Source organism: Aquarana catesbeiana, linkage group LG10 (assembly GCF_042186555.1).
Source record: "Aquarana catesbeiana isolate 2022-GZ linkage group LG10, ASM4218655v1, whole genome shotgun sequence".
In the NCBI taxonomy this organism is placed as follows: domain Eukaryota; kingdom Metazoa; phylum Chordata; class Amphibia; order Anura; family Ranidae; genus Aquarana; species Aquarana catesbeiana.
Genome location: NC_133333.1, coordinates 169,559,218 through 169,574,983, shown reverse-complemented (window position 1 = coordinate 169,574,983; position 15,766 = coordinate 169,559,218). Strand labels below are relative to the sequence as shown.

The 15,766-nt window shown below is 44.0% G+C and overlaps 1 protein-coding gene across 4 annotated transcripts in view; it reads left to right on the top strand.

Annotated features, from left to right (window-relative positions):
• INTS11 (integrator complex subunit 11) overlaps positions 1-15,766 on the top strand; it is an 84,618-nt gene that overhangs the window by 31,545 nt on the left and 37,307 nt on the right. For all 4 annotated transcript variants that reach the window (XM_073602940.1, XM_073602942.1, XM_073602943.1 and 1 more), the window contains 3 exons: positions 12,324-12,421; positions 12,628-12,701; positions 14,093-14,321. In XM_073602940.1, the coding sequence (XP_073459041.1) occupies positions 12,324-12,421; positions 12,628-12,701; positions 14,093-14,321 (401 nt within the window). The remainder of the gene's footprint in view (positions 1-12,323; positions 12,422-12,627; positions 12,702-14,092; positions 14,322-15,766) is intronic.

Below are 15,766 nucleotides of genomic sequence, written 5' to 3'. Positions count from 1 at the left end.
GGCTTTGAAGATTGCCTTGTGGTATTTCCCCGTGAGTGCTTTGTAGTTAGCATGGTTTTCCTTGGTAGGATTTCTTCTCCATGCTCTTTCAGCTCTTCTACGTTTTTGCTTGAGTAGGGTGAGAGTACCATTGAACCAGCTTGAGTTTTCTTTGCGGATGAGTGTTCTACGTTTTGGCGCCACGAAGTCTGCTGTTTGTAGTAATACATTGTTTAGGGAGTTGAGCGTTTGTTCTTTTGAGAGGTTTGAGTTTAGCAAGAGAATTTTGCTCGATAATGTAGTTTTGAAGAGATCAGAGTGAAGTTTCTTCTGAGATCTATTCCAGTGTGTTGCTGTTACGTGTTTCTGTTTTTGGAGGATGGTGTTAGTGGTGATTTTAAATTTGATAGCATGGTGGTCCGTCCATGGTAGTGGAGTGTTGTCAAATACGTTGATGTCCATATTCTGTTTGAAGATGAGATCTAGAGTGTGTCCTGAACCATGCGTGGGAGAGTTTATCAGTTGTTGAAGGCCAAGTTCTTCCATTTGGTTGACGCAGGCGGTTGCGGTGGGGTCTTGGGCAGAGTTTGCCCACAGGTTAAAATCCCCAAGTACCAGCAGGTTTTTGGTTTTCAAGGTGTGCATCGAGAAGAATTCAGTGAGCGGTGTGAGGAGATTGGTCTTTGGTCCTGGTGGTCTGTAGCATAGTAGTATGTGAATGGTGTCTTGAGGTGTTGTTTGGAGGTGCAGTGAGAGTGTTTCCATGAAAGGCACTGAGTTCTGTACGTTTGGTTTGGTGAACCCAAGATGAGATTTGAAGATCACTGCTAGGCCTCCTCCTTTTTTTCCGATTCTATGCTCGGTTAGGATACTGTAGTTCTCGGGCACCAGTTCAGTTAGGATGGTGATGCAGTCAGGTGTTAGCCAGCTTTCTGTAATGAAGAGGCAATCTAAGTTGTTTTCGATGACGAAATCGTGGATTTCCAGCCTGTGCTTGACTGCAGATCTGGTGTTGATCAGGGCGCATGCTAGTTGTTGCGGTTGGATCGGTGTCTCCTTGCATTTCCTGGTTGATTGTGGGTTGGTTCTTAGTAATTGTTCTTTTTTTAGTCTTTTTTGAGTGGCGATCGGTAAAGTTGCGGCCGTGTTTCTTAGCCTGTGGATGGTGTCTGCTGTGTATGTAAAGTTGCACATGATGAGGAGGATGTTGTTGCTAGTAGGAAAGGTGTTCTGATGGTGGTACTGATGTGGTGATGATCCACTTGCGGGGAGATGGAGGGGTCTGATGGCTACCCGCTGCTTCTAGAGTGGTGTGGCGATGGACTGGTGTGGGTGCGGAGGTACTTGAGGAGGTACGGCTGCCTACCCCCCTGTCGTTGATCCAGAGGAAGGCGAAAAAAACCCCTAGCTGCAAGGGCCAATAATGCAGCAGAGGGAAAAATTCCTTCCTGACCCCCCCGAGGGGCGATCGGACTGCCCCTGGATCAACTGATGAAGTACCCCTGGTGGCTTACCTGTAGGATGGTCCGGCGGACGACGGGGGGGGGGGATCAGACACTACTTACTGGTAGGTGGTGCGGTGGCTGCGTCTAGGATGATTGAGTTGGAGTAGCCTCTGGTGAGATACCGGAGCCCTTGCGATGATGTTCAGTGATGGCAGGAGGGGTGATTCGGGTGTGGAGGGGTGCGGGCTCTGTTGGACAAAAAGGGAGGGGGGGATGAGTGGCTGGCTGCAGGTAACTAAGCCGCAGCCGTGGTCTGTCCCACAGAATCTAGCAGCTAGCCTATGGTGAATAGACTGCGGCTGCGGTGGTGACCCGGGGGGGGGGGGGTGCCAGAAGGGGGGATCAGAGATGGTGGGTCCAACTGGGGGGGGGGTAACCTGCTGGGGGCTGGTGGCCTCAGATGCTGCACCGGGGGTCTTCAGTTGCTGCACTGACGGCCTGGGTGTGCCAATATGGCCGCCGGCTAGGCCTGAGCTGCGGCTGGGCGGCGGTGGGTGTACCAAGATGGCCGCCGGCCAGGCCCGAGCCGCGGACTTTCCTGCGGTGTTCCCGGGCATCTAGCGGAGGTGTGCGGTGTAATCCGGTGGTGAGGTAAGCAAGGAGGTGGGGGAGCGCCCGCCGGGCGGGCAGACCGGTCGATGAAGGGGGGCAGTGAATTGCTGCCTGTAGCAGCCGAGCTAGGCCGGAGCCGCGGAGTATCCTGTGCGGCCGGCCGGCTAGCTGAGGGCGGCGTCAGGGAGGGAGGTGCGCGAGGGGGGGCTAAGCCGGACCACGGAGCTGCCTGGCGGCCGGCCGGTTGACTGGCCGGGGCGGGGGTCCGAATGGAGGACCGACAAGAGCGGGGAGGGGGGGTCCCGGATGCAGCAACAAGGGGAGCCGCTCGGACCCGCAGAGAGCCCCGAGCGGCCGGCCTGCTGCTGTGTGGCGTGGGATGAGAAGGTGACAGATGGAGGGGAGCAGGTGAGCTACCGCAGGGGGAGTCGGGATGAGTCAAGGACCCAAGGATGGGAGGCCAAGTGGCCGGAGCTGCTACGAGCCGCTGCAGCAGGCTACAGCAGAGGTCTGCTCTGCTCTCTACAGTGTCAGCACTCAGACTGGTGGAGATTAAGGGACTATTAAACATCCCTTGTGACAATAATAGGTGGTGACAGGTACTCTTTATGGAGGGATCGGGGGTCTAAAAGACCCCCGATCCCTCCTCTGCACTTCAAAGTATTCAGATCGCGGAAAACTGCGATTCTGAGTACTGTGTATTTTTTTTTTAATTCAGCGCCATTGGCAGCCGAGTAAACGGGAAGTGACGTCATGACGTCGCTTCCGCGTTTACAATGAGAAGGCTGGAACGAAGCCGCCCACAGCTTCGTTCCAGCCCGCCCCAGCCGCCGAAGGCAGACAATTAGACACCAGGCCTCCCAATCGCACGGGAGTCCCGGTAAGAGCGGTGGGAGGGGGGGATGTCCCCTCCCGCTCCTCCGGTATAACAACTGAGCGGCTTTTAGCCGCATCGGTTGTTATACTCGGGTAGCCGATCGCCTGCTGTAAACAACGGTACCGGGATGATGCCTGCAGTTGCGGGCATCATCCCGGTATAACCCCGGAAATCCGAGTACGCATATCTGTGTACGGTCGGCGGGAAGGGGTTAAAATACATTACAACCAATAATGAAAGTCATTCTAAAGCCTTACTTGCATCTCTTTTGTAGATCCTGAGATAAGCCTTTACAATTTTTATAGGCCATCAGTTGAGACTGAACCAGCTGATATTAATTTGCACTGACAAGGGGCAGGATTGCTTCTAATTACTGATAGATTTCAGCTGGTGTCTTGGCTTTCCATTCCTTTTTTACACCTCCCTTACTTCTTGTATTCAGTACCTTTTCCCTGTAGCACACAATTTTTATTACACATAACTTAATTTCTGAACGTATTTATTTTGATTTCTTTGTATATATGGATTGCATGGGTTGTTACTGATGTGGTGAAAATTTCATGTCAATAGCGCTTTTTGAAATATATTTACCTAGAAAAATGGTGACCTGTTCAATACTTATTTTATCCGCTGTAAGTCTGCTTGAAAAAGTTGCCTCCTCATACCTGTGCTGAATAGTATTTGTAAAAGAGATCCGTGTAAATGACCCTTTTTCAGTGATGACAGAATAAAAGTTGGTGGTTGAAATTACAACTCCATGAATTTAGCCCCATTGTTGAGTGCTCCCTGACACAATAAAGCCCCAACATCTCAATCACGTGACTGCAACAAAGCTGATTGTTAAAGAGATCACTGTAAATGCCTCTTCTTCTTCCTTGTGTTTTTGTTTTTTATATAGTTCTGACAAACTTTTAAAGGGTCATTTCACATATTCTCCAAAAAAGAAATAGAGAATTGATTCCAAATATCCTGGCCATCACACCACAAACCCCCCCTCCTGCACAGAGAGAGAGTCTAGCCAGCAGGGAAAGGTGCTCTTCTTTTTTTTTTTTTTTTTTTTTTTTTTCTTCTTCTGGGACACCTTACCAGAAGAAGCGTCAGATGCATTTCTCATTGGTCAGCACAGTCAAGTGACTGCTTTGACCAATGAACACTTGCCATCATGAGCATTATAATAGATACTTGCTCTGGGGCTGAGCATTGCAGTGTGTGGACCACTACTCCATAATCACGTGACGGCTGTGACTAATCACAGCCTTCACAGTGTAAACAGAGACACCTGTCTGACAGTTCTTCCCACTGAGCTTCGTGCGGGGGAAATCTGCAGCCCCTATGACAGCTCTCTATGTAAGGTTGATTTTACACAGAGAGCTGTCACAGATCCCCCACACACTGTACACCAAGCACCACTGTCCCTGTCCCCATACACATCTCTCACAGTGCCCCCGAAAAACATCTGTACCAGTGCACAAAACCTCTGCAATAGTGTACCATTGTGACATCAACATTTGTCAGTGTCCGTCGGTGGCCGATCAACATCTGCCTGTGTACAAGTGCACAAAAAAATCTGTCAGTGTACCAGTGTCCCACCAATCAATAAATAAAACATTTCAAGCCCCCCCCCCCGTCCCCCTATGCTCATGTGTAAAGGCGACCGTACGCGTAAAAAGTGAAGGCTCCACACGTGAGGTATCGCCACGATTGTCAGAGCGAGAGTAATAATAATTCTAGCACCAGAGCTCCTGTGCAACTGGTAACCAATAAAGGCTTATAAACTGTTGCCTATGGAAATTTTCATATAGTGAAGTTTGACGCCATTTTGCAAGCATGCGCAAATTAAAAGCATGGCATGTTTGGTATCTATTTACCCTGTGCAACACCATATTTTATATTTTACCAAAAATGTGGGTATTGTTCTGTGTGCATTGAAATTCATTAAAATATATTTATGCGTTTGTGTGTAAAAATGCGTTAGAACTGCTGCGCAAATACTGTGTGACATAAAAATTTGCAGAACCCCCCATTTTATTGTCTAGGGCCTCTGCTACAAAAATATATAATGTTTGGAGGTTCTAAGTCCTTTTTCCAGCAAAAATAAAGATTTTTACTTGTAAACAAAAAGTGTCAGAAGAAGGCCTGTTCTTAAAGCGGGGGTTCACCCACACCGCCAAAAAAAAAAAATATTAAAAGCCAGCAGCTACAAATACTGCAGCTGCTGACTTTTAATACATGGCCACTTACCTGTCCCAGGGTCCAGCGATGTCGGCAGGGGATGCCGAGAACCCGCTCGGTTCTCAGCAGCTGCCGCCGCCATCCTAGGTGAGGGAATCAGGAAGTGAAGCGTTGCGGCTTCACTTCCCGGTTCCCTACTGCGCATGCGCGAGTCGCGCTGCGCGTCCCAAATGGTCCCCGCTCTCTCCTGGGAGCTGTGTGTTCCCAGGAGACATCGCGGTGGGGACGGGAAAAGGCGTAGACTCCCATGGGAGTCTATGCCGGAATTGGATGCAAATTAGAGGTCGACGATATTGGTTTTTCTCTGGCCGATGCCAAAGCCGATATTTAGAAATCGCGGTGGCCGATGGCCGATATATGATGCCGATTTCTTTTGGGCCGATATATTAGGCCGATTTCTTTTTTTTTTTTTCCCTTCATCGCATAAAATCTAACAGTTAGACCTCTTTCACACTGGAGCGTTTTTCAGGCGCTTTTGGGCTAAAAATAGCGCCTCTAAAACAGCTCCCCTGCAGTCTATGTGAAAGCTCGAGTGCTTTCACACTGAGGCGATGCGCTGGCAGGATGTTAAAAAAAAGTCCTGCAAGCGGCATCTTCGGAGCGGTGTATACCGCTCCTCCACCACTCCTGCCCATTGAAATGAATGCGCACCGCTGCCGAAGCGCCTGCAAATCGTTTCGGCAGCAACGCTTCAGGGGCGCATTTAACACCTTCTTCGGCCGCTAGCTGGGTTATAAGCGCCCCGCTAGCTGCCGAATAGCGCCGCTAAAATGACGGTAAAGCGCCGCTAAAACTAACAGCGTTTTACCGTCAATGCATGCCCGCTCCAGTGTGAAAGCAACCTTAAGTAATAAGTGATACAGAAATTTTTTATATTTAAACATTTATTAACCACTTAAGGACCAGCCTTGTTTTGGATTGTAATTGTTTACATGTTTAAAACAGGTTTTTCTGCTAGAAAATTACTTAGAACCCCCAAACATTATATATAGTTTTTCTTCTAACACCCTAGAGAATACAATGGCGGTCATTGCAATACTTTTTTTTGCACCGTATTTGCGCAGCGGTCTTATAAGCGCACTTTTTTTGGAAAAAATTCACTTTTTTGAATAAAAAATAAAACAACAGTAAAGTTATCCCAATTTTTTTTTATATTGTGAAATATAATGTTATGCCAAGTAAATTGATACCCAACATGTCATGCTTGAAAATTGCGCCCGCTCGTGGAATGGCGTCAAACTTTTACCCTCAAAATCTCCATAGGCGACGTTTAAAAAATTCTACAGGTTGCATATTTTTGCGCTACAGAGGAGGTCTAGGGCTAGAATTATTGCTCTCGCTCTACCGGTCGCGGCGATACCTCACATGTGTGGTTTGACCACCGTTTTCATAAGGCGGGCGCTACTCGCGTATGCGTTCGCTTCTGCGCGCGAGCTCGTCGGGACAGGGGGGTTTTAAAAATTTTTTTTTTTATTATTTATTTTACAATATTTTATTTATTTTTACACTGTTTAAAAAAAAAAAAAAATGTGTCACTTTTATTCCTATTACAAGGAATGTAAACATCCCTTGTAATAGAAAAAAGCATGGCAGGACCTCTTAAATATGAGATCTGGGGTCAAAAAGACCTCAGATCTCATATTTACACTAAAATGCAATAAAAAAAAAAAAAAAAAAGTCATTTAGAAAAATGACATTTAAAAATATGCCTTTAAGAGGCGTGGACGGAAGTGATGTTTTGACGTCCCTTCTGCCCAGCAGTGTCATGGAAACGAGTGAGCGCCATCTTGGCCTCATTCGTCTCCAGACAAACCACTGAGCAGGACGCGATCGCCTCCGCCGCTACCGACGGCTCCGGTAAGCGGCGGAGGGCACCGGATCGCGGCGGGAGGGGGGGCCTCTCCCGCCACCGGTAAAAGTGATCTCGCGGCGAATCCACCGCAGGGACCACTTTTATCTGAAAGCCGGCCGCCGCACGAAAACGGGGATACCGGGGTTATGGCAGCTAACTGCGATATCCCCGTTAAAAATTAGGACGTACATAGTCGTGCGGCGGTCGGGAAGTGGTTAAACAAAACAAACCTCCAATCAGTTCACTTGTATGTATAATTTAGATTAAAAAAAAAATAACTATCTTAAATATTAAATACACAAAAACAGGTAATCAAAACTTTTGGACGAAAAAAAATGGGCTAACTTGACTGCTTTTTTTTTTTTTTTTTATTTCATTAGTGTATTTTTTCAAAAAAAATTGCGTTTGAAAGACCGCTGCGCAAATACCGTGTGACATAAAATATTGCAACAACCGCTATTTTATTCCCTAGGGTCTCTGCTAGAAAAAATATATATAATGTTTGGGGGTTCTAAGTGATTTTCTAGCAGAACATACAGGATTTTTACTTGTAAGCAATAAGTGTCAGAAAAGATTTAGTCTTTAAATGGTTAAACTGAGAACTTCTCCACGGAGTTCAGTCTATTGATAAAAGAACCTGAAAGAGATACAAATGTATCTTCTTATCAGACTTGGCAGGCTGCCCAGAGGAGGAGAGAAGAAACCTTCAGACAACTTGCAATTGACTTCTATTACAGAAGTAATTTGCAAGTCCCGCTGAAGGTATAATCGGCTTTTTTTATCAGCACAATCAGCGATGCCGATTAAGTAAAAAAAGCCAAATATCGGCCGATATATCGGTCGACCTCTAGTGCAAATACCTGTCTTAGACAGGTATCTGCACCCCCCTCCCCCCTGAAAGGTGCCAAATGTGACACCGGGGGGGGAGGGTTCCGAAAAGCGGAAGTTCCATTTTTGTGTGGAACTCCGCTTTAAAGTGGATAATGGCTGAAGGTGCTCCTTGGATGTTGCGCTTCTCTATGTGGCCAGGCTGTAAAAGTCTCACACATGTGGTATCACAATACTCAGGAGGAGTGTTTTGGGGTGTAGTTGCAAGTATGCCTATGTTGTGTGAGAGAAATAACTTGTTTAATATGAAATTTTTGTGGGGAAAAAAAAACCGAATTTTCTTAATTTTCCAAAGAATTGTGGGGAAAAAATTACAACTTCAAAAAACTTGTCATGCCTCTTACTAAATACCTTGGACTGTCTCTGTGATGGACCCTGTACTCAAGAGGAGTATGTCTGCCGTATAAGCTTCCCTTGCTTGGTACCAGCACGATCCAAGATCCCTTAGCCTGCCCAGTCACTTGTCGGGACATCAGTGTAGGGTGGTGAGAAACATTAGGCCCCTTTCACACGAGCGCTCGTCTGTCTGTCAGTTTTTCAGGCGGACCTGATCGGACCCTCCATTCACCTCTATGGAGTGGCGAATGTCAGCAGTGACATGTCTGTTAACAGCCAACCTGATCCTGTCCGTGAAATCCAGACGGATGGAACCCCTATTTTCTATCCGTCTGGAGGATCAGATCGGATGAAAATGGACATAGTCGGTCCGTTTTCATCTGATCTCCCATAGAGGAGAGCGGGGCTCTGACAGGTCCGTCTCTGCACAGTGAGCGGAGACAGACCTGTCATCCGCCTGCTCAGCGAGGATCAGTGGAGCGATCCTCCCCTGGGCAAGCAGAATCCGTATAATGGACAAGCCTGTGTGAAAGGACTCTAAGGCCCCATACACACTATTACATTTTCTGCAGATTTTTGTCTTCAGATTTACCAAAACCATATAATGAGGTAAAACCGTAAGCGTTTCAATTTGTATGCAATCGGGCAAGCCCTTGCACTACATGGTTTTGGTAAATCTGAAGACAAAAATCTGCAGAAAATCTAATGGTGTGTATGGGGCTTTAGACTGTTTATTAAAACACAGGCACAAAGAGATACTCAGGGGTCAATCCCCCTTCTTTGCATAATGACACAGGGTCGGGTAAACTACATTCTGTAACAAGAGACACACAGACAGCCTTTAGGAAGGGCTGTTGGAGAATTCCCACCTCCCATCTAGCAGCTAATAGCTGACAGTGGTTTCATTAACCCTTAAAGAGGAAGTAAACCCTGATGGGTTTTACTTCCTCTTTTTCTCGCTGCTGCAGCCTGCAAATGAAAAGCATAATGGGCTAGTATGCATCGCATACTAGCCCATTATGTGCCACTTACCTGCAAAAGAATCCAGCGATGTCCCCTATGTGGGCAGCGTCCATCTTCTGGCCCTCTTCCTTGCGCACGGGAGCCGCGACTAACGGCATAGGCTAGGGAAGAAATGGCACTTAGTTTCATTTCTTCCCCGCGAATGCGCCGTTGGAATTTCTGGCGGACTACAAACGAAATATCTCCTAAACAGCGCACGTTTAGGAGTTATTTCCACTACCTATAGGTAAGCCTTATTCTAGGCTTACCTATAGGTAAGAGTCCAAAAAGTGGGTTTACAGCCACTTTAAGCTAATCCCACATAACCATATACATCCCATAATCGTTTGCTCCCAAGGCAGATAGAACAATGGGATACAGCCACTTAACAATAAACACTTAACAAACCCCCACTCCAAACTATCTACAATATTCTTGCAGTCTTAAGGGTGCAATTATTTATCTTCATATATTTCTTGAGGAATAGTGTTCATAAATATTATTGTCCCAAGTAAAAGAGCCCCTTCATTCTTTCAAAACAAACCACGCATATAAGACCCTGGATAACAGGGGTAACACTAAATGCTAAGTCCTGTGTGGTTGTACTGGGAGTCTGGTTAGGGCAGACCCGACTGGGGTTCTTGGTCACCATGTGCCCCTAAAAGCGCAGACACAGGGTGACGTACACATAAGGGGGCCTGGGGCACTGGGAAATGTGTTTCCAGAGCTCTCTAAGGTAAGCTGGGTTCTATGAGCCCCCCACCCAAAAACACATTTCTTTTTCGGTCTTTTTTTATTTGTAGCTCAAAAAAATAAACCCCCAGTGGTGATTAAATACCACCAAAAGAAAGCTCTATTTGTATGGAAAAAATGATAAAACTTTCATTTGGGTACAGTGTTACATGACCTCGCAATTGTCATTCAAAGTGTGACAGCGCTGAAAGCTGAAAATTGGCCTGGGCAGGAAGGGGGTGAAAGTGCCTTGTATTGAGGTGGTTAAACCCAAGAACCGGAAAAGTTGTATACTAATAATAAGTAATATACTTGACCATGGAGGGATTTACTGAGACTGGAGCAGCTGTACATAACAACAATCAACTTCTAGCTTTCTATCTGAACAATTTGAAGATAGAAGCTGATTGGTCATTATGCACGGCTGCTCCAAAGTTTGTCTTCTCCAGTTTAATCCCCCCACCCCCTCCCATTTTTTTATTTTATTTAGTGACTAGATTAATTTTCCCTTTTTACTTTTTTTTTTTGCCTGGTGATGCTGTCAGTAACACTCTTCCTGTTGTAGGGTGACGACACTTGGTGTACTGAATCTGTGGAGAAGCAGTGTTGACATTCCAGGGCAGGAAGTGTGTTGGGACTATAGAACGCCTCCTCTTACCTAATTTCCATAACATAGGGGAAAGTATTCTATAGTTCACATAGCTGGAAACAGTGCTAACTGCTAATAGTCAAAGAGGCAGAGAACACTAGACGTTATTAACTTATTAGATTTAGGCTATGTTTCCACTATTGCGTCCCCAAAGTTGCGCGATTTACACTGCAACTTTACAATGCAATTTATGTTGCAATTTGATGCGACCTTAAAAACGACTTTGATGTTCTACGATTTAGCCAGAGTGATGTAATTCCTTATCCTGCTTAGTTACTTCCCCTTCCTGTCTTCCACACTCACGTACATCAATATAGGAAGTGATGTATTTGGGAGGAGCAGAGATCATGTGCTTCCGTAGACTTCTGTGGAAGTCGCAACAAAGTCGCTGTGTCAGACATGTACATGCGACTGCATTGCGACTTAATACCTTTCTATGGAAAACAAGTCGCACCGAAGAGGGAACAAAGTAGTGCAAGAACCTTTTTTGGAGACGCTGCGACTTGAGTCGCACTAATTAGAACAGGGACCATTGAAATACATGGGTTTTGACTTGTCATGCGACTTGACATGTGTCAAGTCGCAGTAGTGGAAACAGAACCTTAACCACGAGTCAATATGAGTGTGAGAATTTTGTGTGTCTTGAAAGGAAGGACACCACACCAAGGTGATCAGCTGTGGTTAATTTTATTCCAGGTATTAATGGAAACCTTAATACAAATAATCCTCTTTACTGTGGAATTATAGGATGCTTAGTAAGGATACCTGTGTAGTTCATAAACAAGAACAACTTTGCTTTGTGTTTTTACACAGCGCTGAAGGGAACAAATGACATGGAGTCCTGTACAGTTTTTTTTCTTTTAAAATATTTGATCTTAGAATAAAGCTGTATTATGTTGGAAGATAGAGAGTAGCACAAGGACTGAAATACAGTGAGGGAAAAGTATTTGATCCCCTGCTGATTTTGTATGTTTGCCCACTGATAAATGATCAGTTTATAATGTTAATGGTAGGTTTATTTTAACAGTGAGAGACAGAATTACAACAAAAATATCCAGAAAAATGCATTTCAAAAAAAGTTCTAAATTGATTTGCATTTTAATGAGTAAAATAAGTGTTTTGATCCCCTATCAATCGGCAAGTTTTCTGGCTCCCAGGTGTCTTCTATAAAGGTAACGAGCTGAGATAGGGAGTGCTCCGAAGCTCAGCTTGTTACCTGTATAAAAGACACCTGTCTTCAAAAGCTATCAATAAGCATAAGCCAACTGCTGTCTAAAAAGAAAAAAAAAAAAAAAAAAAGTTTATCACATCGCTCAGGCAAGTTAAAGAGAAAAATTGTAACATTTCATTTTTTTAGAATTTAGATCAAAGGAATGAACGTCTGTAGATGAGGGTAGTTTAACCACCTACAGACTAAACCTTTTTCTGACATTTGTTGCTTACAAGTTAAAATCAGTATTTTTTGCTTGAAAAAAACATATATATATATAATTTTTTTTTAGCAGAGACCCTACAGAAAAAAATGGTAGGTGTGGCAATATTTTATGTCACTCTGTATTTGCGCAGTGGTCTTTCAAACGCAAACGCAAGAAAAAATACACTTTAATGAATTAATAAAATAAATAAAAAAGTTAGCCTAATTTTTTTTTTCTGTCTATCCCCATGTTCTTCATTGATAGCCTTACTAATCTCTTGTGTTCTGTATTCTGAATATCTCAGGCGCTGGTCAGGATGTTGGACGCAGCTGCATCCTGGTGTCTATAGGAGGGAAGAATGTCATGCTGGATTGTGGAATGCACATGGGATACAATGATGACGTGAGTCTTCACATGTAATACCTCTGATGGATTATACATATGTGTGAAATTAGCAATCTAGCAACGATTCCTGCAGTAACCGGTTTTCTCATTTATTTTTATATATATATATATATATATATATATATATATATATATATATATATATATATATATATATATATATATATATTACTTTTTTTTTTCTTCCTTTCTTTTTTTTAAAGAGGCGGTTTCCAGACTTCTCTTACATCACACAAAATGGTCGTCTCACAGAGTTCCTGGATTGCGTTATCATAAGGTAACTAATGTGGCTAGAAAAATGTATATTTCTTAAATTAAAGCTGTATTCTAACTTTGTATAAAAATGTTCACACACATCTCCTTATTAAACCACAAAAAGTTTCAAAGTATCCCAATAGGCAAGCCTTTCTGCAAGTTTTCCAATTTTGAACTTCCCCCATAAGGTGTTTGCTACCATATTTGTTGAGCACACGCTGGGACCGCACACTTTTCTAGTGTAGGAGATCCTGAAACTGTGGTGTCAGAGATAGTTTAAGTCTGAATGGACCCCTAGCAAGGTATTGCGCCCACACCCCCCCCCCTTTCCGGATTTGATTGGCATTGATTAGGACTGCAATAGTCACAGACATTGCAAATGAGACAACTTTTATGTATTACCAAGACCCCATCAGATACCAACTGCCTAGTAAATTACTGCAAGAACATGAAGGTTGTAGGTGAGCCCCCTGGACATCCATTGTTTTCCAATTGGGGGGTCAGTTCCTTTTTATTTTCAATTGACCACTGTGACCGTATTGACTTGGAGATTAGCAGGAGAAATAGTAAATTGTGGGGGACCAAGGAGATGAACATTTTGCAGCGAACTTCTGGGGACCATTTCTTGGGATAAGAGCGATATGGGCCGCACAAGAGGTGAGTATCCTCTGTTTTTTTTTTTGTTTTTGTTTTTGTTTTTTACAGGTAAAGTCTTGCTAGAGCTTTTTGATTATGTGATGGGGTCTCTATGTGATATGTTGTTATTGGGAAGCCAGGCAATATAAGCTGCAGCAATTGTCACCTTTCCTTTGTTCCACCGCTGCTCCATTGAGCCATTGGAAGTTAAGGAAGCAAACCCTGTGCAGGAAACTCCCTCTTGTCAGTTCAGCGCTGGGTACCTGAGCCCTGTTGCATTGGTTCTTGCATGCTAGAAGCCTACCCAGAGCTTTTTTTTTTTTTTTGCTTTTTTTTTTTTTTTTTTTTTTTTTTTTTTTTACTTTGTTCCAGAAAGTGAAGAAAAGTACAAAGAGCAGGGGAATTATTCAATGAACCTGTTTCTGTGCCCTGCATAGGCAAAGTACATGGGGGGGTTATTTACGAAAGGCAAATCCAATTTGCACTGCAAGTGCACTTGAAAGTGCGATCGCTCTAAATCTAAGGGGGTAGATCTGAAATGAGTGGAAGCTCTGCTGATTTTATCATCCAATCATGTACAAGCTAAAATGCTGTTTTTTATTTTCCTTGCATGTCCCCCTCGGATCTACAGCGACTTTACGTCCAAGTGCACTTGCAGTGCAAAGTGGATTTGCCTTTCGTAAATAACCCCCATGTTCTCTTTAGTTTACCTTTTAAATTTTTTTTTCTTCAAATTATAATATGCTCAATTTATATAAGCTTATCTCTTTTCTCTAGCCACTTCCACCTGGATCACTGTGGAGCCCTGCCTTACATGAGTGAAATGGTTGGTTTTGATGGCCCCATTTACATGACTCACCCCACCAAGGCCATTTGCCCCATCCTGCTGGAAGATTACAGGAAGATCACTGTGGACAAGAAAGGGGAAACAAACTTCTTTACATCCCAAATGATTAAAGATTGCATGAAGAAAGTGGTAGCTGTCAACCTCCATCAGACTGTGCAGGTGAGATAGCATGTCCTGGCAACAAATGATCCAGCTTACGTAAACTTGAAGTTCTCCCAAGAACTTGAAGGCTGCCTGACCTGCTGTATGATGTATTTCATACACACCCACCCCACATTTGAGGAGTTCTGTGAGCTCTTGCTCCAGTATTTACAAAGAATTTCAATATAAATAAATTGTGACAGTTTTTGCTGACTAGCATTATCATTTCATTGAGTGGTTTCACTTGTTGCGTAGAATTTCTGTTAATAACTAATGACTCATCTCTGGGAATCAAGGAAAAAATATACATGGAGGTGGATATGCAGTATCCAGGATCTGTGAAGTGGGATGGATGGACTTCTGTGAGAACCACTGTAGCCAAGAATCAGCCACAAGAGCCAGTAGGAGGACCGCTGGAGTCGCCACTGTCTATTCTCCAGAGCACTGCTGATCTGACGAGAACAGGAGCTTGTGGCTATTGGAGATACGAGTTTCAAACTTCCATCTTTTTCCTCAGTCTAACTAACTACCCTCACCTTTCTGCACAAATTGGTCATAAAATGTGATCTGATCTTCATCTAAGTCACAACAATAAACAATCAGTCTGCTTAAACTAATAACACACAAATAATTAAATGTTACCATGTTTTTATTGAACACACCATGTAAACATTCACAGTGTAGGTGGAAAAAGTATGCGAACCCTTGGATTTAATAACTAGTTGAACCTCCTTTGGCAGCAATAACTTCAACCAAACGTTTCCTGTAGTTGCAGATCAGACGTGCACAACGGTCAGGAGTAATTCTTGACCATTCCTCTTTACAGAACTGTTTCAGTTCAGCAATATTCTCGGGATGTCTGATGTTATTCGCTTTCTTGAGGTCATGCCATAGCATCTCAATCGGGTTGAGGTCAGGACTCTGACTAGGCCACTCCAGAAGGCGTATTTTCTTCTGTTTAAGCCATTCTGTTTTTGATTTACTTCTATGCTTTGGGTCGTTTTCCTGTTAAAACACCCATCTTCTGTTAAGCTTCAGCTGGTGAACAGATGGCCTTAAGTTCTCCTGCAAAATGTCTTGGTAAACTTGGGAATTCATTTTTCCTTTTGATGATAGCAAAGCAGTCCCAAACCATGATGCCCCCACCACCATACTTCACAGTTTGGATGAGGTTTTGATGTTGGTGTGCTGTGCCTCTTTTTCTCCACACATAGTGTTGTGTGTTTCTTCCAAACAACTCAACTTTGGTTTCATCTGTCCACAGAATATTTTGCCAGTACTGCTGTGGAACATCCAGGTTCTCTTGTGCAAACTGTAAACGTGCAGCAATGTTTTTTTTGGACAGCAGTGGCTTCCTCTGTGGTATCCTCCCATGAAATCCATTCTTGTTTAGTGTTTTACGTAACCTAGATTCGCTAACAGGAATGTTAGCATATGTCAGAGACTTTTGTAAGTCTTTAGCT